The 23,495-nt window shown below is 36.4% G+C and overlaps 1 protein-coding gene across 6 annotated transcripts in view; it reads left to right on the forward strand.

Annotated features, from left to right (window-relative positions):
• CASK (calcium/calmodulin dependent serine protein kinase) overlaps window positions 1-23,495 on the forward strand; it is a 221,754-nt gene that overhangs the window by 166,199 nt on the left and 32,060 nt on the right. For all 6 annotated transcript variants that reach the window (XM_075773692.1, XM_075773728.1, XM_075773699.1 and 3 more), the window contains 4 exons: window positions 13,526-13,603; window positions 14,943-15,023; window positions 20,543-20,731; window positions 21,257-21,335. In XM_075773692.1, the coding sequence (XP_075629807.1) occupies window positions 13,526-13,603; window positions 14,943-15,023; window positions 20,543-20,731; window positions 21,257-21,335 (427 nt within the window). The remainder of the gene's footprint in view (window positions 1-13,525; window positions 13,604-14,942; window positions 15,024-20,542; window positions 20,732-21,256; window positions 21,336-23,495) is intronic.

Raw genomic sequence — 23,495 nt, forward strand, 5'->3', positions numbered from 1 at the left:
GGCTGGTATCTTTTGGCTGTTAATTTAAGAAGTTTGTTACATTATTTTCATAGATGGAATCATTAAGGTAAGTGTTGTTATTTCTGCCAGTATATCTGCAATAGAAGCATTATGAAGTTGGAAGAAAGTTTATTTTACCTTTTGCTGCGTAACACATTACAATTTTAATGGCTAAAAATGTATTACACACATACGGATAAATGTTGGAGTAGCTATATGTATCGTATCTATGTGTGTAGCCACTTCTTCCCTTTAGAGTTTAATTTATATTCATAGTGCATGTATGTAAGCCATACTGATTTTTCAAGAGAATCTCACTTTTACGTGTTATCCTTTGCTGCAAATGGTAATGTTTCAAAGGAACATGCATTCGTGCACACTCAGAGTTCCCTTAGGATTTCTTTTGAACTCAGTCATCCAAACAGATTTGGTCCTGAAGTCCAGACTTTTAAGGAAACATTTTTTCTTTTTGCTAGAAAGAATGTTGCTGGGACCTCAGTTTAGCCTCTTACATGGTTGGCTAAAGCTTTCTACTGGATTCGTTTTGGTTTGTTCTGTTTACCCTCTCAACGTTGGACGTTAGCACAGTAGATTTTAACGTCTTTTGTAAAAGTATCAGTTATTCAGCAGTGTCCAGACATGGCTGATACTATAGTTCTCCATTTGAAAAATGTTTTAAACTATTCATACATTGATCTCTGATTTATTATTTTCTGACCAAAGTGTATTAATTTGACAATTCTATTATATCCTTTGGAAAAAAACAAAGCAAGAGACATTTTGATTTCTGTTTTTGGGACGCTTTCATTTCCTTCTTCCTTTCTGTTCTTTTAAATCATTAACAGACTGGTGGAATCAGTCATATGATATAGAAAAGAAAATAAAACCAGTGGCTGTGTATAAAAAGCTTAAATATTTTCATGAATCCTCTATAACTTTTCTGTGTTTTGATTTGAATAAGAATGGCTTTCTACGTGAGTCACATAGTGTGGTTCAAGTTTTTTGGATCAACATTGATCCTTACACTCTTGAATACTGATTACATTAAAACTAATAAGTGGGACATGTTTCAATGAAACATAAATGCGTTTCTTTTGCAAAAACAGTTCAGAGTGTATGTGTGCTAGGTGTCTTGCTAAACTCCCTGAGAAGGTGTTATGCTTATGTGAAGTGACCCTTTCTCATTTTTAAAACACCTTGTTTTCATATTTTTAATTATCCTTTAATTGATACGTTTGTAAGGCAAAAGCAAATGGAAAATATTTGTTAAAAAAAATAAAAAGAAACTATGTTGGCAGGAAAGCACCTTGCTATTTGGGGAACCAAATCTGGCTTTTATCCCAGCCCAGCAGAGGCAGCGTGCTCAACCCCAGGGAGTGGGAGGGACTGTCTCTCACTGCAATGGAAACTCCTTTCCCAAATAGTGTAGAAGAACATTGACCAAGCCTTAGGGATAACTGTTTGAAGAATTCCTTCAGCAGGTGGACTGGATCATCATCACCAGTGCAAGTATGCTTTTTCTCTAAAAGGTAACTTCTCTGGAAGGCCATATCTGAAAGAACACTAAAAGCAGAAGCTAATTCTAGAATTTCTTCTGCATTAATTTATAACCATTCTCTAAAACACCTTCCATTTTCAACTTCCTTCATATCTTTGCATTTCATTTTCTGTGTTCCTGGGATATGTAGATCACTGTGCTAGTCAGCATCATCTCATCGTTTTCTTGTTCTTCCTGTTTCTCTGTCTTACGAATTTATATAGAGAAGTTGTCTTATATTTGGTCTTCTGAGCAGAAACCATTTTTGTTCCATGTTTTTATAGTATCTTACATAACACTGACAAATGACTGGGTCTCTTAAGACTAATAGAAATAAGAGCTAACAGTAACTTTTGTACTGATTAAGATTAATTTTTGAGAAATTTGTGTACCCACCACTTTCCAACAATGCAAAATTCCGGGTCAGATTGCATGGCATTGTGATGGTTGCTTTGTTGCACTTAATCTGTTTTCTTTCTAACTAATGTTCTGTCATTTCTGAGTACTTATAAGCATAGTACTGATGCGGTGAATCTGCAACTGAAATTCAGCTTAATAAAGTATGTACTTTAAATGAGAATTGTACTACTTAGCCCATTCCTCTTGGCCTTGTCATCTTCCCTGTGCAAGTGGTGTGTCACTGTGAGTATCTGTGCAAGTGTGTGTCTGTGTGCACCAACATATCTTACTCCAAAAGCATAAATCTATATATATAAATATATAAATAAAATACTTTTTTTTAGTATGTAGAATTAAAAATTCCCTTGATTACAGTGTATTTTTATGTTACTTGGCCCTGATCTATCAAAGAACACTAGAATTGTATTCCTAGTGCTTGTAGAACATTTAATTAACTTCATTGATACTGTTTTGAAGTAGAGGGGATCATTTTCATATTTGACTGTCCACATTTTCTTCACTTCTTTTTATGTTGAGTGTAGTTCAAGTTAGTTTCAGTTCCTTTTTAGCCATAAGGGCTACCTGTTAGGTTTTTTTTCCTTGTAAAACTTCAGATTCTCAGATTTATTTTTCCAGGAGCTTGGGACCTACTCTGAGAAACGACAAAAATAAAGAAATGCTGCAGCACATAGGATACAGCCCGCAAATCTTGAATAACACTTCCACTTTGTTGGTGCTGGGAGCTTTCTTCAGAGTGATATTTCAGTCTACACTTAGTTTACATTAAAATACCCAAAGGCAATGTAGTAACTGCACAGTAAGCTATGCTTCTGTCTTTGAAGTCAGTCAGGCCTCACTGCCTCCTTCTTCCAGTTATTCAAGTAGTTGGCTGGTACGTGGTGACTGTTCTTTGTACTAATGAGCTCATTGCGGTATATTTTTATTCTCAGTGTATCATTACAAAAGACTTAGATGGATAGGGAGAAACAAAAACTCCAGCTGGAGTGGTCGTAACTCCAACATGAGCACCTTCTGGTGCAAGATATACTCAACGTCACAAAGCAGGTGAGAAGCTGTGTTCTTTGCCAACCATCTGTAATCATTGTGGATTTAACTAGTTTTATATGGATTCTATATCCTCCTGGAATGAGGTTAGTGGTCATTAGCATCCTTTTTTTCAAGATGGTGATCTAACCCTGAAGAGTTAATTCAACTGATGGAATTGGGAATGAAGCCTATTTAGCCTTGAGTCTGTAGTTCCTGCTATAGGTCATTAGTCCATATTGGAAATGGGGAGGGGGAGGCAAGATAGGGGCAAAGGTTATTCTGTGGGGTGTATCAAGGTGTTGTCTATGTAACAACTCTTTTTATAGCCCTTCCTGTACTGACGGATTAGTTTTCCCCAGTGCTTATGGAATCATAGTATCGTTTAGGTTGGAAAAGACCCTTAAGATCATCAAGTCCAACCATTAGCCTAACACTGCCAAGTCCAACCATTAAACCATGTCCCTAAGCACCACATCTACACATCTTTTAAATACTTCCAGGGATGGTGACTCTGCCACTTCCCTGGACAGCCTGTTCCAGTGCTTGACAACCCTTTCAGTAAAGAAATTTTTCTTAACATCCAATCTAAAGCTCCCCTGGGGCAACTTGAGGCCATTTCCTCCTGTCCTATCATTTGTTACTTGGGAGAAGAGAACAACACCCACCTGGCTACACCCTCCTTTCAGGTACCTGTAGAGAGCAATGAGGTCTCCCTTCAGCCTCCTTCTCTCCAGGCTAAACACCCCCAGTTCCCTCAGCTGCTCCTCATAAGACTTGTGCTCTAGACCCTTCACCAGCTTCGATGCCCTTCTTTGGACTTGCTCCAGCACCTCAATATCTTTTATGCTTACGTTTATCTGATCAGCTGCTTGATATTGTCTTTAAAAGATGATTTGCCTTATTTTTATTAAGATCAGCTTCAATTAGATAGCTGATGAAGCAAAAAAAATTGACTATGCTATTGAAGTAATGGGATTTTTGTGTCCTTGAAATTACAAATATGTTAAAGTACCTTGTGAAATAATGATCTAAGCCCATGTCTTTCACAACGGTGCCTCTGGTACATTCCAGAATTGGGGGGGGGGGGGGGGGGGGTTTAATGGGACCATTGAATTTCATTGTGTTGATTTTCCAACTGCTGTGCTTGTTTTCTTGGTACTGCTATGTGCAAAGCAGTACCTTTATCTCATCCTAGTTTTACTTCTGTCATCTTTCCAAAAGAAGTTAAAACATTTGCAATACGAACAGATAAAAATCTGGTTTATGATACAAGAATGGAGTTGAGGCCAGTTGGAGGGACTTGTGGCAGAGAGTTCCTGAAACAGCAAAAGATTAGGTGGTGTACTGAAGATGTCTTCTAGTGTATAGTGGAGGACTAAAGGGTACCTTGCATACCTGCAGTCAGCTCATGTCAGCAGAAATAGAAGGGTTCCCACCTCCTTTGAGGAGGTAGGAAAACATCTTAGTCTACTTAAATCTAAATCATTTTTTGTTTGTCATTATGGTTTTAAAGTGTAGCATGTATTTATTTAAGATTATTCAATCCCAGGCTTTGCTTACACTTTCCAATTTGAGAGAACATATGTTTACCTGCATGTATCACATATGATGTAGAATTTTGCTAAGTTGCAACCTCTTCGTCTTTGGCAAGCTATATACATGTACTGTTTGGCATATCTTTTAACAACTGCTAGCACTTGTTGAGATCTGAAGATTCTACAGTCAATAGAATTTTTATTATGAGTATTAATATGGGGTTTTCTTAAAATATATGATAAATTACTAGGTTAGAGTCCTAATTTATAGTGAAATATAATGCTGTCAGATACTGGAGTCTGGATTCGTTATACATGAATGAGGCATTTAGGGGCACCTGAAATTAAACAGAAGGAAATAATGTCTTGTTGATTTTGAGGAGTAGCATAACTGTTCATTATCAGTACTTCTGTGACACAATTTAAAAACAAACAAACAAACAAACAAAAGACTCCTTGGTAAACAGCAAGGAAATCAAGAGGCACAATTTAAAAGGATGACCGTGAGAAAAAAGTGCACATACCCTCTAGTTTATTTTGTAAGAACATAGTCCTTTCCTCAGCTCTTTTACCTCTGAAGTGTGAAGACTTTGAATTTACAGGGTAAGTGCATGGCATATGGTAGTTTCTGCTAAAAAGGAATATGTGCTACAATAAAACTAAAATTTGTTCATAGCTCATGTATGCTGAAGGTGAAAAGTTAGTCCCTTGCAAAGAGATAGAACATACACATCAGATATTACTGAACATCTTGACACTTGACTATGTGGTCTGAACCAGTATTAGCATAAGTGTGTCTTTGAACCTACTTTTAACTACATCAGTTTAAAAAATAAAATTAGATCAAAGATTGTTTTAGAACAAACTGTGAAAATATTTGATGTTCTATGAAGGCTGTAAAAAGCAATGTGCCATGTAATAAGCATAAGTAGAAATATTTCCTTTATCATTTTAAAAGCTAACATTGCTACTTGTCCAAACCAGCGTATAAGAACTACAGTTAAAAAATTATTACACCCACATATGTAAGCACAGTGGATTTAGAGTATGGAACTGCACAGATAAGTATAGTCTTACCCTCAGATTGAACTTTTTGTGATTTCCCCACACTTCGTGGCTGCCTCCAATTTCGCTACAGGTTTGCAACCTACTGAGACAATTTAAAGTTGGATACATTTTTGCTTTTTTAAGTTTTCATCAAAAGAGAGATAGAACAGATATCCCAACATTTAGCTACCTAACGGAATGGAAAACCTTTTCAGTGCTCTGTACCTTAACCTTTTAGTTCCCATGGTGTTTCCAAGCATACGAAATATGTCAATGCAAGATTTATATGATATAATATTTATTGGTAACATATGTAATGCCACTTGGCGTCTTTGCCTGTTGCCAACACTGGCAAAGGGCTGTATGCTTTCCTTCCAACTGTCGTGTAACCAAATTGCTACCAACAGACAGACCCTGTGAAGGCAATGAGGAGGATTTCTTTCTGGGTTCCTTTTTGCCCCTTGGATTACTACGAAGGCAAAGCATACACAGTCTTTTGCCTGTGCGCTTCCTAGGGGTTGGGGGGATGTGTTTTTCCTCTGAAAGGACACCTACGATCATTCCAGGATTCCACCTTAACAAAACAGGTACCATATCTCTCACCTTCTGTCCTTTAATTTATATTCATCCTCAGTAGAATGAACCTTTATTGCTTTACTAAGACGCTGTTCTGGCAACTCAGTAGGACCACATCTGACAGGCAGTGTTTGTTGTCATCTATAGCATGCTGAAGGGCCAAGGAATTTTATTCTCGCAGTTCTTGAAGTAGATCAGTTAATATATTGTCTTCCTCCTGTAGTAAGGCATTAACCACTAAGAAACATGTAGTATCCTCTGCGTGCATCAGAAATGTAGTCATTAAGAACCCGCTAACATTTCTTTAACGTTTTCCATTTGGCATTTAGCTTCACTGGCATGTCACTTTTACACGGTCGGAATTTCAAGTTTTGAGTATGCAATACAATGAAATTGGTCATCCTTACTCTCTAAAAGACGTTGTTTGTCAATCGTGTGCAGTGGGAATTGAACTAATACACAGAGAAAAGTATTTTGCCCAGTTTGGTTGAGTTTCCTCTCCTCTCTTCTTCCCCCCAAACATTAAGTTCTTGATTTAAAATAAAACAAGTGAAGAAGCCCAAAGGTGGAATGGTCCCAAAAAAAGGAAGCAGCTTGGACTAAAAGTTGAAATGCCATCGAGTTGGTTGAGGATTTGGCCCCATTTTTTCTTACCTGACATAGGTAAAGGCATAAGAAAATCTGGGTTTATGTTCATTTCTGACACAGGTAGCAGCAAGCGTAACTCTGTTCTAGAAGTAACATGAATAAGAATACAGATGACTTTTAAAAACAAATTACAGCTGGCCTACATTTTGCAGATAAAAGTTCCTCTAAAAAGTAAAAGAGTATGTGTATTTCAGTTCTATCACACAAATAATAAAAATTAGAGTGAAATTTGGGGTTCTCTTTGCTCCTACGAGATTTTTAATTTATTTTTTTTTTACCTAAAGATACTTTATGTGTTGCATGAATGTGAATATGTAGAAAGAAACTGAGTATTTCAAATTATCATAACCCCTGTCAGGGTTACTAGAGGTCTGAGTGCCTGAAGTGACAAGCTGCAATGATGGCAGCTGTCAGTTCTGTGGCATGACAGAAGCAAACTCTTGTCTGTTCAAACAGAATTAATGATGTACTGCTTCAGGCTGTCTTGTTCTGTGAATATTGTGTCAGAGAATCTTTGTTTTAGATGATAAGCTACTTCCTGAAACCTTTTCTTCAAGTAGTTTTGTTTGCTGTTCAGTTGCCCAGCATGGCACTGTGTAAGGAACTTGAATGCAAAGGTTGGTCGTACTCCTATTCTACAATAAGTGTATCACACAGACGAAAGTTGGAAGCTGTGGAGGGCTGTAGCCTGTAATGCTCTAGAGGTCACAAAGTAGAGTCTTAAATAAGCTTCAGACTTTCGTACAGGACAGGATTGTAACGTGTGCTGTAGAACTGTGCTGGGAAATGAATGTTAGGTCACTGATGCTAAAATGGTAACAGTGAGCTTCGGGCACAGTCCTTAACAGTGAAAAACAGAGGGTTTAAAAAAACAAACTGTCTTTAAACAAAACTGAAGATAAAGCCCCTGCTGACTGTGACCTTGTTATGCAGCGTGCTTTCCAGTAGGATTTGTTACCTTCAGGGATGTGTTTCCTTGAGGGCATAGAACCTCAAGGAAGGAGGCACCCATGGGAAGGTTATAATGTTTGGCATGGAAAAGGAGATGTGAAACAGAACTGGCAGAAGAAAGGAAGAAGTGGTCTGTCAATTATCTAATTGGGTCTTTAATTTTAGCGCTTCTTTGATACTACTGCTTGTGAATATTATTTCATTCAGGAGGTCGTGGATTGCTTTCAGACTTGCAGCACATGAAGCCTCTGGGATAAATGGAGTACCATGATAGGGAGCTGTGAAAGGTAACAGAGCAACAAGCCTATTTGTTAGTACATGTTCTTGTGCAAGGGGCAGCACCTCCAGCCAAGAATTCCTAGATGGTACAAAAACCTAAAAGTGATGAAAAACAGTCCTCTAATATCACTGTGTTGCATATGGTTGTATTCAGAGAGCAAAATTCAAATATATAATGACATGTTTTTATGATTATTTTTAGATGTTTCAATTTGGGGATTTAATATTTGAGGTTGGCAACCCAGTATCTGAATCCTCACAAAATGCATATTTGTGTTAAAAGATCATGGGGTTTCGTGCTCTAGCAGTTCAGTAGCTCGTTTTAATAAAATTTTCTCATTTGCATCACAGAAACTTACAGATTTTGGATAGATTTCTGATTTCACTGTGTGATCTAACCATGATTACATTCAAGATTAGACCAGGCAGTGAGGTTAAATTTCTGCCAGTTGTCATGTATCTAAATTTTTCAGTGTGACATTGAGTGGGGCTTGTGTTCGGACAGTATTCTGACTCCTCTTACAGGAAATGGTTAAAAAGGAATTTCTGCACATCTGAAAAACTAGTCAGAAGAGAAGAGTTTATTGTTTTGTCTCGCCTGCCTGATAGTGGATTAGGCTTTGGGCTGTCTGCTTTTAAATATCAGAAGAAACGAGTTGTACAGGCAGAAGACAAAGTCTCAACTCCTACGAAGAAAGCTGGGCCACTGATAGTGACTCGACATGTTGTGGGTATTCTCTTCATAGTATTTGTGTTCTAGCATGCAAAATTTAAAGTAAAACTTGTCTTTTTAAGAAGCAGTACTATTCTGTTAATTAGCTGTAACCTCAATTTCTGTTTGTTATATCAAGTTTTGTTAGTATGTCAGTTGTGATTGTTAAGCTTTTCTAGAGCAAGCTCTTAATTTTGATTTTCTTTGTAGCAAATGCAGAAGAACTGGTGCTGAGGAGGGAGACTGAGATGCAAAGTATTCACAAGTCTGGAAATTCCAAAAGTTACAATTGTTTTGACATTTTACAGCAATTATTATTTTTTAAATTATTAGAAAAAATTAATTCTTATGTTTTTGCTTATTGCTGGGTGAAATTATTGGAGGTTGGGCTGCTGGGGAGAGGGGGCAGAGTTATTGGCTATCACTTCTAAATAGAGCGTCCCAGCAAAAAGAAAGCCCGCATTAGGGCACATACAGATTTTGTCCTGCTGCAAGTCTGTTGGTATTTCATAGAAAAGCATTCTGCTGAGGACAGAGAAGAACAAACCAGTTAATTCTGTTCCACAAGACACTACCTTTGGCGTGGTCCCTGGAGGACGTAGGGTCGCAGGGCTGCTGAGAGACAAGAGCATTTTGACCAGGCTGGTTTTCTGCAATTAAAATTGTGTAGCTAAGTGCACATAGTAATGTGTTCTGTACCACAGCAGTATATAAAGCCTGGCTGTAATTGTCATTAATGTTTACTTGAATCTGATATGTGCCAACAGGTTTCATTCAGAGTTTTCTTGAACATTTTGTAAAACGTTCCTGTAAAGGTGTGTTGGATTCTTATGTCCAAGGGAGCAAATGTTCTTGTTCATGAGTATGAATGAAACCTCTAAATTCACGTGCTTTCAGAGATAAATTCTGGACCTGTAAATTCCTTCTTCTAAATTGCTTCTGCTATAGCTATCACTTAAGTGCAAAAATATTTTAAAAGTATTGTAAAACAGTCTTTTTTCAAAGATTTCAAAGAAAGTTGGACTGCTTCACCAGTTCTGGTGCGTTAATGCAGAGTATAAGCTTTGCTCCTCTTACCAGCTTCTGCTGTGTTCTGGCAGAAAGCTTCTAATCATCTTCTGTAACCAGTAAAGACTAAATATTGTTAGAGTAAATGTTTTTTTTTAAATAGGCTTAATAACATAATGCTAAAAAATTCTGTCCAGACTGGACACACAGTTACTAAAATTGGAAATGAGAGATACAAAATAATATCCTGGATTCATCTTTCTGTTTATATGAGTACATTCCAAACAAGAGACACTTAGGAACCTGACTTCTTTTTTCCAATGTCCAAAAAATTTATGTGAAAGCACTGTTGAAATGGTATATTGAAAAAATTAAAATATAAAGCAAGTACTAAGAGGTACTAATACTTCCTTTGTTTCTGGACTTAGTTATTATTACTTGGCATGTTTTTAAAGATATGTATCTTTGTTGTATGTTCTTATTTTTGCTTTGACTACATCAACAGTTAATGTAGAAATAGTACTTCTGATACAATCTTGTACATAATACTATTTTAGTTTCTTCTAAGGATGCATTAGAAATACGTAATGACATGTGAACCTGAACAAGACAAATGCTTTGTGGGGTATTGCTGTATATGTATTTAGAGATTTGAAAACGGTCTTGTCATTTTACTGTCTTCAGCGTGTAATAATTGCGTTTGTCTTGTGTATTGTAATTTGTGCCACTACTCTCCAAAATAATTTGGCGTTACAATGCATTATACCAGAGAGAAATTGCATGGCCTGAACAAAAGGTTGTTTCCAGACAAGATGTGAAAATAGGCACTGAGACAGTTTGGTAACAATACTGATTGTTTCCATTAGGAAATTTTTCTGTTGCTAACACGAAATGTCAGTAATAAGTACAGCTGTTTTGTTGTTAAAAAGGGATTAAAAACAGGTTTCGGTCAAGACAGTGTTCAAGAACCACAATTAAAACCTAAGGATTTGTGGCCCGTCTATAAAAAGACAAAGAAACCTTGACATGATGAAAGCCACAGTCAACTCCTGTTTTGTAAGTAATTCAGAGCACAGAAATAGTGACAATTAGCTGAACATCTAGGGTATGTTTAAAAAAATATTGTACAGGAATTGACAAACTACACTTTTCTTTGTGTCACTTGGATTTTCCTAGGTGAAAATCTTCATGGACTTCACATACAAATATACATCTTTCACTACTGCCATTGGCTCCCTTTAGGCTAATTCGTAAAACACCAATTTTATTGATATAGATATCATTTTTCAACAAATTACAAAATAAATTATTTACTCTGGAATTTTAAAGATTAAGCTGTTGTTTATGTAAAATGTGACTAGGAGAAGCAGTTTTAATTATGTGGCCTGGTCCCCTTGTAAGCTAAAAAGTCCATGAATTAACTTGAATTCAAGTATACCATTTCAAAAATGTCTGTTTCTGATTTTCAGAAACTCCCAAGAGACTAAATAATGGATCCCATGGCTTGGGCAATATAAAGGCTTTAAGCCTTAATGCAAATATGAAGGTTTTTTTTAAGTACTGTCAGAGTCCCTCCTGGTGGTTTGGTGCCTTGGAAGCAAATCTCAGTAAGTAGCACTCCTGGAAGATGAAATTTAAGTACCATGCCTCAACATGAAGGTGCTACAGAAAAATAAATGCACCTTTGTTTAGTCTGAACTTTGCCTTGATTTTTTTCTTAACATTCTTAGAGGCATTTTGCTTCCTGCTTTCCTTTTTGCCTCCTTCCTAGTCTTAGAAGATAACTTAGCCTCCCCAATGGTAGTGGGAAAAAACTCTTTCTGTAAACTGCCGGTTGCTTTGGATCACAATAACATAGCGACTTGAGTGAAATCAGCAACTTCAGTGACTTAGCTTTTAAACAACTGCTAGAAATAACTAATAAAAATATTTCCATGCCAACCTTTCTGTAATTTCATTAATCTTAAACAGGATGTATGTGTGACTCAGAAAAATACATTCAATAATATTCATGTTCGGTATCACGCATATTCCACAGCTCCTGCTGCGCTTTACTCGCTACGCAGTGCTCAAGGCAGTTTCTTGACAGGTGTATACATGTGATATTTAATAATAAGGGGTTGCTGGAGTTTGGGTAGCTTTTGTTTACTCATTTAAGAAAAGGTAAAAACAAATAATTGTGTGGGCAACTAAAGTGGAAAATGTGGAAGAAACCAATTCAGTTTGACTTTCCTACTTCTTTTTTCCCCAAGACAGTGGTATGGCTGTCCTGCAGGCAATGGGTTTTGGAATGACGTTGTTTCCTCTTTTTGTATTTATTTGTATATGGACTTGAAATGTTCAACATGTGCGTTAGATTGTTAAGGAGCACAAGGAAAATGATGATGATACTGGATTGCATTTATTGCAGTTTACATCTCTTCTAAAACCAACGGTATTTCACGTGAGAAAGAGAAGAGGGCACTTCTGTAGCTTGACAGGAGTCCCTTTTTCAAACACCTGAGGCCATCCTCAGCCAAACAATGGATCTGGAAGTTTCTCAGAGGAAGCTCCTAAGAGCTACTTGCTCTGGGGAGGTTCTTACCAACTCATCCTTTACAGTGGTAGGATTTGCTGAAGGTGTTAGAGTCCCTTGTGCATTTGGAATGTTTGCTTAGATACACTATTTTGAATTTCAGTTGAATTTTGAGTATTTCCAAAGTTGAGAGACTCCACAACTTCCCTGGGCAACCTGTTGCAATGTTTCAGCATTCTTATTGTGATAAAAATTTCTCTAATATCCTAAATACAGCTATTTGTATGTTTTTTCTGTCTTATATTCCAAAGAAGTAGTCTAACATAAATAGGAAAAAAATGCAGGCATGACTGTCTTTATATTGTTTGAAATGTAAGCCAAAAGTTTTTTTATTTGAAAATAGTACTTATTGCAGTGTCTGTTTATTCTGAAGTATACATGTATTTCTTTAAAACATGCATAGTCATTTAGGCTTGTATGAAAGAGAGCCTGTAATATCTATCTCTAATTTGAAATTGAAGATAGATCTCTCTCCTGTTGTGTTTTGCATAGCTGAGGGAGTTTAAAAAGTTTTTTGGTTTTTTGATTTGGGGGGTTTTTATTAATTAACCTGCAATGTTTACTATTTCCTATTTAAATACATTGGCATTTTTCCATCCAATAGAAAACCCTAGTAAAATAAGGGTGCTTTTTTTTTTGCTTTTTTTTTTTTTTCTTTTTTGTGAGCACCCTTTCTTGGAAAGGTTTGGGTTTCTCTTCTCCAAAGACTTAGGCTTTTGTAGCTTTCTATCTTCAAGACTATTTTCCCATATTCTGAGGTTTATTTAAATTACTGGAATGTTTGAGGATTGATGTATTGAGAAAAGTGGGATATGGAGATCAATTTGATTTTATAGCAGAATGTATCATTTACAGCATTTATTCAAGATTCATAGGATCGCTTCTAGTAGAAGAATATAGTTTCTGTCAATCTGTGGAAAAAGCATGGGAGGTTTGCAGAATCCCTTAACCTCTTGAACTTTCCCATGTCATCCTATGAACTCTGAATCTATGGCGCTGTGCAAATCAGGAAATGTTTAAAAATGAAAAGCCAAAACCCTAAGCTGCTAGATTTTGTATACAAAACATCTGTGGGACTTGCAGTTTAATAATCGCCTTAATCATGGTAACATAAGCAATTATTGGTAACATAAGCAATAAACGTTGTTAGCACTCATCATTACTTGATATCAAGTAGCATATGATTTCAGTAGTTTGTTTTCTTATTTCAGCTTTATGACAAAATAAACACAAAATCTTCACCACAAATCAGGAATCCTCCAAGTGATGCTGTACAGAGAGCCAAAGAGGTAATGGCTTTAAAAATGTATTTTTTACTTTCAAAGTTTGGTTGTATTTGAAGTGGAACTTTTTTTTTCTTCATTAAGATACTGATATGTATTCTGGCTCCAAATCTGAATTCTTTCTGGAATTCTACTGTTGCTTACTTAAGTTACATAATGTTGCATAAATTTGCAGAATTCCATTATGTCGGTAAGATCATATACATATATAACTCAGTTTCATCATTAAACCTTTGCTGCAACAATAGCAGTCTTAAAAGGAATGCTTCTGTTGGGTAAATGCAGTATCTTTCATGTTCAGTTTATATATTACTTAGTCACAAAAAAAAGATATGTTTCTAGGTATCAGCTTTTTAAATTCAAAAAACAAGTTTATCATAGATAGTTCTAAGAAGAGCAGACCAAGAAATGCAATGAAGGCGACCCATTAAGACGAAAGATAAATAGACACAGATGTTCTTAATTCTTTTACCTGACAAATAGTATTGTATTTGTTTGTTTATTGCAAATAGTTAAAAAATATAGCTGTATTATGTATTATCAGTAAAAATAAGTACAGTTGTTGAGGGTAATGTCATAGGAAAATGTTTATAGTGCTATTAAAATAGAATGGACAGGAAGACTAAAACACTGTGTAATAACTGCAGTCACACTGATAGACACCCCGGAGTCCTCCTATTCTGCAAAATTTCCTGGCAGTTAATCCTGGGAGGTGCTTCCAGAAGCAAAATACTCTACTCTCGTTGTCCAAGTAGTTGCATGTTGAAAATAAAGGTGAAAGCATCAAGCTGCAGGTCAATGCCTCCTGCCTCCTCCTTCTCCCAGTGATAAACTGAAGTACAGCTCAGATTTTATAGAATCTGGAGTTTGGCAGTAGGGTAGCAGATGGACCACCTACACTTGATGTCTTTAATAATTTAATGTGTGAACACAAGGTTTTATGAGTATTTTTAATTCCACTTTTAAACTGATTGTTTTAATCAGTTGAGACCATGTGTGAAAGCAGCAATTGGTGATGGTAACGTGTGTCACCTATATGTTAGCATTTCATTTCTGTAACCATATATTTAGCTGTTGGAGGAATACTGTCAATTGAAAAAAAGAGCAGCTGTTGCCTTCAAATTTCTGCTTTAATCTCTCTCAGAAAGAAAATAGAAATGATGTATTTTATTCTCTTGGAGTGGGAGGGAGGGTCACATTCTCCTAAGCCCTTTCCTGTCTAAAGCATTCATCTGTATGATCATTTGGAGATACTCTGACTGGCCAGTGAGGGTTTTCATTTGCTCGATTAATAGCTTTATTTAAAATAAAGTTACTATGCGCATTTCTCCTACTTGTTTTGCAGGTATTGGAAGAAATTTCATGTTACCCAGAGAACAATGATGCAAAGGAGCTAAAGCGTATTTTAACACAACCTCATTTCATGGTAAGCAAATGCTGCTGCTGTTGGGTTTTGGGTTTAGGTTTTTTATATTCTTTTTATTAGAAAACTTAAGTTCAGTAAGTTCTCCCTAAAATCTGCAGGTGATGAAACTGCATACAGTACAATATACCTATTAATAAGTATTTCTAATCTGCTGGTTTGGCAAAATGGTTTCTATTACTACTGCTATTGGTATCCACTACTGTGCTGAAAACTGTCAGCAGTTTGGAGTAATCTAATTGTGGAGCAGTTTCACTGTCTTTTTGGGAGGAGCTGCGTTGCACGTGGAAAGAAAAATGAATCCTTTTGGTTGTCCACAGATAGAGCTGGGATCCTCCTTTTTCTTTTTGCCACGGTCTTGTTAGGATAAAGGTGTGTGAAGTCATTGCAAAATAAGTGTTTATTTAACATTATTTTACAATAAATCAATAGCTTGTACAGTCCAGTGAATTTGCATTACGTGTGAACTCCCACTGTGTCTGTTTCACAAACCTGATTTGTGGGCAGTAACCATCCTAAGTTCAGGGATGTGACTGCTTAATAACTTGGTTCAAGTTACTGAAGTCCCGTCTTCTGAAACTACTTGAAGGATTTCTTTTCTTTATGCTGTGGATAAAGTTCATAAGTTCAGAAATAAAAGTGCTTGCTTAAATCTGCTATACACTATTGTCAGTTGAAAATCATGAATTTGACTTTCCCTAACACAAGGATTATATGCAGGGGGCTTGGTGGAATTTTCTCACCCGAAAGCTGAATTACTGTAAGTCTGAAGGATAAACCTAATTTCCAGGAAAGAGTGAGCTGAAACCAACCTCATATTCAGGTATAAGATGAAATCTGGATAGCTGCATGTGCCAGTGTGTTCTTTTGATGGCCACTGTAGCTTTGGGTGCATTTATTTTAGTACTTTAAATCAGATCAGGAGTGTGTTTTTGAAGTGAATCTCCTGATTGTCCCCTTACAATGCTTTGGCTTGTATCGTGTAAGAGTCTCAGAGCATGCAAACTAGACTCCTTTCAGATAAAATTGAACACCAGAAGCTCAGCCAGTGCAATCCAGCAGCTGATGGGCATTCGGTCCACAGAGCAAGATGGAAGTTGGTCAGAAGTAAAAAACTCCCTCACTAACCCAGTTCTACTTGTTGGTCCATTCCTATTTCATTGCAGTAATTGCTAATGCAGACATTGGCTTTTTATGTTGCACTCAGCAACACACTTGATACGTCATTGCCTGGAAATGATACCTATCCTGAAGTCTATAACAAATCTGGTTCTATATTTAACAGGAATACTTTCTTGAAATAGAACATAAAACAAGGAGGAATGGTACTCAGCCATATTGTAAGAAAGATTTTTTTAAAAACACAAACAAACAAAAGCCACACAAGAGCAATACTCTCCCATACTCAGCTTCTTTATCTGGAATCTGACAGATTCATTTGATTTACCTTTTTTTGTGTAATTACCATACAGTGTTGTAAAAACATTAAATACTGTGGAGAAAGAGTGTTTTTTAAGTATAAATTCTTTACAGAGTACTTATCATTAAAAATGATTGTGCCATTTAAAAAATTAATGTATCAAATCAGGCGACAGGACAAGTGAGTTGGAAATCATCTTTTATAGGTATCTCTATTTCCACCTGATATCCTCATAAATTTAAAACCATCTGTCAGAATTCTTTTGCTGCAATTCTATAAAAGGGATTTTTTAGTAAGGAATAAGCTGCAATTCCATAGCAAATATTTTCGATGAGGAATAATTCCACTAAGTTAGTCTATGGCATCCCAAGCTAAATTGCTAGTTGGTGGAGTCCCACCCCTTCTCCCCATGTTTCATCCTCTGCCTTGCAGTTGTTTTGACATATATCTGACACTGCACTTTGGTATTGAACTGTGCTAAACTAGTAGAAAACTGCTCCAACAAACCAACGATCTGTTTAGCAAAAAGAATTAGGCACAAGTGGAACACTGCCAGAGCCAGAATGAGCAAGGGGCCAGAAACGCGCAGTCCGGGCTAGGGAGGAATGACACAACCATGTAAAGCAGCAGTTGAACAAGCGTCTGTTGCTGTGGAACCGAACCTTTGGGGTGCAGGTACCAAAGTCTCCAGATGTCAGAGAGGCATTGCCATCCTCTCCCATCATTCCCACTCCTGCTCCCAGATACACCTTTTCTAGGGCTGCAGACCTTACTAAATTATTCTTATGTATGTAGTAGTCTACCAAACTTCCCTTCAGAGCCAAAGCCTTTAGAATAGATACTGTTACCAAAAAAGCAATAAATGTATAAAACAATATTGTCTGCCTACACTCAATGTGTTTACCAAGCATTGTACAGAGCAAGACTGTGTTAGTAAGTTACTGAGCTCTGATGCACAGAAACTGGAGCAATGAGGTGCAGTAAGTACATGTGCATTAACATCTGTGTGATAATTGAGTATGTTACTATTTTGTATATTATTTTCTGATGTGTATACCTGATTGGAAGACAGTGAAATATAGTTTGTCTTGCTTGCTTAAATGCAGTGTCAGTGGTTTAGACTGTGTATAGGCCTTTACGGAACCCATGCCAACAAAGTGTGCATTTGTAAGTACTCTCGTTGGGCCTGAGATCTTCGAGTTCAAAGTTTTTTGTTCTTTTAGTTTGCCCTTGTATGTCTTACAAGTACAGGAATAAATTATTAATTTAGTCTGTGCATGTTTAACATTTTAATTTAAATAAATGTATGCAAATTTTGCATAAAGGTCTTTTAGCAGATAATTAACTAGAAGAATTATTTAAAAGATTATCAAGTACCTCATTTGTTGTGTACAAATTTCAAGGAGCTTTTATTCCATTACACAACTTCGAGAAGTTTTTCAAAAGTGCCAGTTTTATCTGTAAAAGGTTCTATTATATATGTTTAGTATGTGGTAACAATTGAAATGTTTGCTGCACTAGGAGACTTTTACTTAATTACATATTAAAGTTTTATCCATCATCATGTGCCTTCCTACGCTGTTCTTTGCAGACAATGATCCTGCGACATAGTAGGAAGCAGTTTTCTCACTAAACTTTTATTTGCAGCAGGATTAACATGTTCTGCAAAGGAAAAAGGGGAAAAAATCTGAATTATCAAAATTAACTGAAACGCATGAAAATAAGTATCTTCAAGTAAAGTCCCATAGCAGTCTTTATATTAAATGTGTTCAAAATTTAAATTGAACTTGCTGTACTTTATCTGATGTTTCTAAATTCGTGTAAATTTTCTTAGAACATTCAGAAGTCTTCTAGTGTTATGATGAGCCTTTAAAAATGTTCAAATTACCATCTTTTAACCTTCTACAAGGCTAGAAATATAGTATAAAGCAAGACAAGTATTTGATGTGAAACAAATGTGAGGCCCTGATTACATAAGAAATGTCATATTAAAGCCTGTATAACATGTGTAACACAGGCAGGTGCACGAAGTTGAGTAAGTAGCTTTGAGCAGATTGAGCTGAAGGAAGCACCGAAGATCTTCCCGCCCTGTTAAAGAGTGTTTGTGCGCAAAGCCAAGACCACGCTCGCTCCTAGATTGGGTGTTTTTTGTAATGGCTGTAGCTAAGGCATGAGTGCACATGGCTGCTCTTGTCTTATTTGGGACAACTGCAAACACTTTTCAGATACTAGGAGGGGAATTAAGCTAAATCCTGTATAGGAGTATTCACACCAAAGTTTACACTCAAATAAATCAAGTAAATCTTTAAATAAATCAAATAAATCTTTAAATAAATCAGATTAAGAATTGCTTTAATTAAAGTCATTTAACTTCCATCTGTGGTCCAGATCTCTAAATATAAAATGTTACTTCAATAGTACAGACTGAGGTTGAGGAATTGTTGCAAGTTTGAGCTTAGAGGTTGACGAAATAAGATGAAAAACAGATAATGCAGATACAGTTTAGTATTTAACTTAAAAATGTATTTGTGCAGGTGGGTTTGAAACACTGGAAAAACAGGAGGGAATGTGGGCAGAGCATTGCTAGTTTAGGGAATTCCATTCCGTTGTTATGCAGAATTCCCAACTATAGTTTGAATCTGATTTGAGGAAAGGGAACTTAAACTGTTTATGAAGTTATCTTTTATAATATGGTACACTTTAGAAGCGCTATCTTGGGAACACATTTAGGACTTCATTGAGGCCGTGAAAATCCCACTTCTGTCTTAGATTCCACTTCAGAAATACATCTTGTAGGGATGGGGGTTTTTATCAATTTTTTCAGTTTAAGTTCTGCTTAAACATTTTAATTGAAGACTAAGACATTGCAGAGTCAGATTTCTCTGCCAAAACAATTTCTTGGTGGTCAATCTCACGACTTGCAAGATTGATGGGTTTTGCATGTTGAGAGCTATGAGCATTTAAATGAAAATTAACAAGGTGGTAACTATAATGTAGATTGACCTAACTGCCGTGGTGACTGATATCTCTACTATTGTAGAGACATTGTAAGAACTAGGCTTGATTTATCAATCCTTATCTGAGAAACCCATCCAGTTGGGTACAGAGGCAGGATCTATCTTTGGTCCTTGATGAGTTAGTGTACCAGTAGAACTAGTATGTTCACATATAAATCATATTTAGTTTTTGGACAGAAGCAAGCTAGCTATAATGTGCTCATTATTAAGAGTTGAATGCAAACGTGAAGTGGATGTGATACGGGGCTCTTGAAGATATCCTGGAGAACAGTGGAATGTCATCCCATAAGAAAGCCTGGTACTATTCAATACTGCTTAGCAAATCTTTACACTTTGTCCAACTTTTATCTTATAATAATGTACACTTTTTACAGTCATATAGGCTTTGTGTCTTTGCCCTAGCTTAGAGTTCAGGTGTTCTGCTTATCAAATATATTTAAATACATTTAATCAATTACGTGTTCTACCATTCTTTGCATCAAGAAACAGACTAAAACTAATGAAGTAGTATTTGAGCAGTTTGTTGGTTTAAATTGTAATCTTTATCGGGTATTTTGAACTTAGTGCGGTCCGTGCTCTACGTGAAGGGGAGAATATTGAAGTGGTGATGCTAGTAAACAACAAAACCCAATATTCCATTCTTTCAGTCAGTAGTGATCCACAGTCTGTCTTTATTAGAATGAAATACCACAGGACCTGAATACCTTTTCACTTTACTAGGGTAATTATTATAGAATAGTTTGCTCAGAAATGTAAATTCCTAATTCTGTGTCTAGGCACATAAATAAAGATGGCTTAATTCTGACACCTTGCAGGTGTCAAGAAGATGGAGGAGAGGGAAGCAGCATCATTCTCACTGAGGTATCTACAGTAGAAAATTAGGCTTACTCATGCAGATTTTAAAGGCTAGGTATGTGTGTATGCATTTGCAGCCTGCTGAAGTTTATCTTAGACTCCTTTAAGAGAAAAGTCTTGAGTTTCCTTTAATTTCTGGGAAGCTTCAAAAATGCTTATAAGGGACATCAGAGATGGGGGACATCAGAGATGATGGAAGTCTGATATTTTGTTGCTGTAATCTCCTCTAGGCCTTACTTCAGACTCACGATGTAGTGGCACATGAAGTTTACAGTGATGAAGCGCTGAGAGTTACACCTCCTCCCACCTCTCCATACTTAAACGGAGATTCTCCAGAAAGTGCCAACGGCGACATGGATATGGAGAATGTAACACGAGTTCGACTGGTGCAGTTCCAGAAGAACACAGATGAACCAATGGTATGGAGGGAACCTCAGTAAATTTTTCTTGACTCTGTACTGGTAAAGTCCAATATTATAATGATTTTAATGACAGTTGCTGCACTTTGGAGCAGGGTTACCGGTATAGTTGGAATAGTTCAGCAGCCATTGTAGATGCTTATCTCCTCCCGTGTATGTCCTTAACTTAAAATGCAGTGTGTGCGTTCGTACTACTGCTGTACCACTAGAGCTGGTTTTGTTTTAAAAAAACCTTGTAGTAGTTATACCAGATTAGGCTTTAAACCAAACTGCACCCTTAGCACTTCAATACAAAATTACATTTTTAACAAACCAGAATCTTACATGCTCATAAATTATTGCATCTTCACTTACAAATACCAGCTGTTTTCCTTGCTTATATTGAAGTGTGTGGCAAAGTTTTTATTTTAACCTTAAAATTTATACCCTGCCTTCAAGCTTTTAGGGAAAGTGACTGTTCTTAACCACTCAAGAATCAAATTGGTTAATGTTTTGTTTTAAGAGTGTAAACATTTCTTTTTGCAGGGAATCACTTTAAAAATGAATGAGCTGAACCATTGCATTGTGGCAAGAATTATGCACGGAGGAATGATTCACCGGCAAGGTAATCATGTGTCATAAATAGTTTTGTCTTCAAACACAATTACTTAGATCATTTTGTACAAACTGTGTAACAGTACATGCGCCTCATTTTGATTGCTACTATTCCATAGTAGTGTATCTCTGTATCTGGATGGAGTCCTGCTAACTGTCTTTGCTACCTTCCAGTTGCAGATGTCTTTGAGCATTTTGAAACAAGGGCCCACTATGATTCATTTAGGCCTTAATTAGGATAATGGGAGTCTAGCTCAGTAAAAGGTGGAAATGCCAGTGATTTTTGGAGCTGTCCTTGCTTAATCCTTTGTTTAAAAGAAAATAAAAATCCTCAGACTAGCTACAGTACTTTTCCTTGTAAAAATGAGAGAGCTTTGTTCAACAAGAAATTTAAATTTCTCCATATATTTTCACACAATTCTCGAGGATCTTTGTACTTTTGATGCTGAGGCACATAAACACGATTTGTGAAATAAAAATATTTCTTGTGCCTAGAACTTGAATCTTTATTTTCAGTTTTCACTACTGTAGCAAATGCTGCAGACACGCATCTTTTCTCATCTCCAGTCTACATCTTTTTACAGCGATGCTTTCCCTGATGTGTTCACTTCATCTCTGACATAATCAAACCTGTTAAGAAGCAGGAAAGATAAAACTTTTCATACAAGCAAAGTTGCAATTCAGATAGCCTTTCATATTCCTTTAGAGGACCCTCTGAATTGGAATTTATTTGGCTTCTAAAAGTAAATTTTAAAAGGAGATTGCTCTAAGATTCACAGGAAGGTTTTCATCCAACTGTACTTAGGTAGTAGTAATCCTCTGCAGAGCATGGTTTCACATGACTGTGTTGCATAATGGGGGTAATGAAACTTTTAAAACCTGTTAAAACTGGGTAAAAAAATCCAACTATGCCCATTAGAATTCTGTTCTTTTCTTTTTAATTATACAGTGTCTCCTGTTTCTAAAAATTGGGGAAATTTAACCCATTCTATATGTGCTTCATCAAACTAAGGTAGCCCTTCTGCACATAAGTTTAGTTTGAAAATGAACTGTACTTCAGTGTTTCTGTAGTATTATAATCTTTTTTTAAAATGTTTCTAATGTTGCTAGTGCTCTAGATGCCTCTTAGCTTCACTGCTTTGTTCAACATACCTATATTTAGAATATTTTCACTGAATAGGACAATGCAAATGTAAATTGACAGTGATCTCCAGCACATGTCTTTTAATCCTATTGACAGGGTCTGTGGCTTTATTCTTTTGGGGTTTTTTTTAATGTTGTTGTTTCTGCTGTCTCCTCTTGCTATATGGAAAACTGCCAGGCAATAACAGCAATGACTAGATAATAGATCTACTGGGAGGGTTACAGGAACTATATCAGTTCAGGTCTAGCAATATTAAGTGCAAACTGCACAATTCCCAGTCACGAAATAGGATTTTCTTTTGGCTACAAAACATGTTTCCAAATAGAGACTCCAAGAATTTTTCTGCCTTCTTCCTAATAGGGTAGGATTTCTCATACTTCTGTGCAGAGCAAGAGCACATACTTCCTAAACTGTCTTCACTTTGGCTTGCAAAGACAAAGAAGGAAAGCATTTACTCCAGAAATACATCCATTCTTTGTCATTACAGATGTGTTATACATCAATATGTCATGAATAGCTTAAGTTCCAAATAAACACTGCACTGCCAATAGAAAAGGAACCAAAGAGAACCAAAATTAGATGGTTAAGCATAGGTATTATGGGAGCTACAAATGGTACAGAAGACTTAATGTTCAAAGATGTTAAGAATACTCTTTTAGAAATAGAATATTTACAAAGAGTAAAAAGTTTCTGCAAATAATAAAAGCCTCTTCCCTCAGACTGAAAATGTTTTCCTGTGGTTTATCAATGCGTCCACCCCCCAAAACAGAATGGCCGTCTGCTGCTAAATGTCCGTGATTTATTCCCAACGTTTATGTGTACTACTCCATTCCAGGCATGAACAAAACAATATTCACTTCTGTCAGAGTAACAGAAATGGGAAATGCTCCAGAAGGGGAGATTTTATTTAAATGCACTATTGAAATTATTTGATACAGGGATATTAATGAGTCTGGTTCTCATTCTAATATTTAATTCTGTCAGATTTATATTCTGAATAAATAATGCCAAAGAATCTTTATACTA

The sequence above is a fragment of the Balearica regulorum genome, chromosome 1 (genome assembly GCF_011004875.1).
Source record: "Balearica regulorum gibbericeps isolate bBalReg1 chromosome 1, bBalReg1.pri, whole genome shotgun sequence".
NCBI classification, from domain to species: domain Eukaryota; kingdom Metazoa; phylum Chordata; class Aves; order Gruiformes; family Gruidae; genus Balearica; species Balearica regulorum.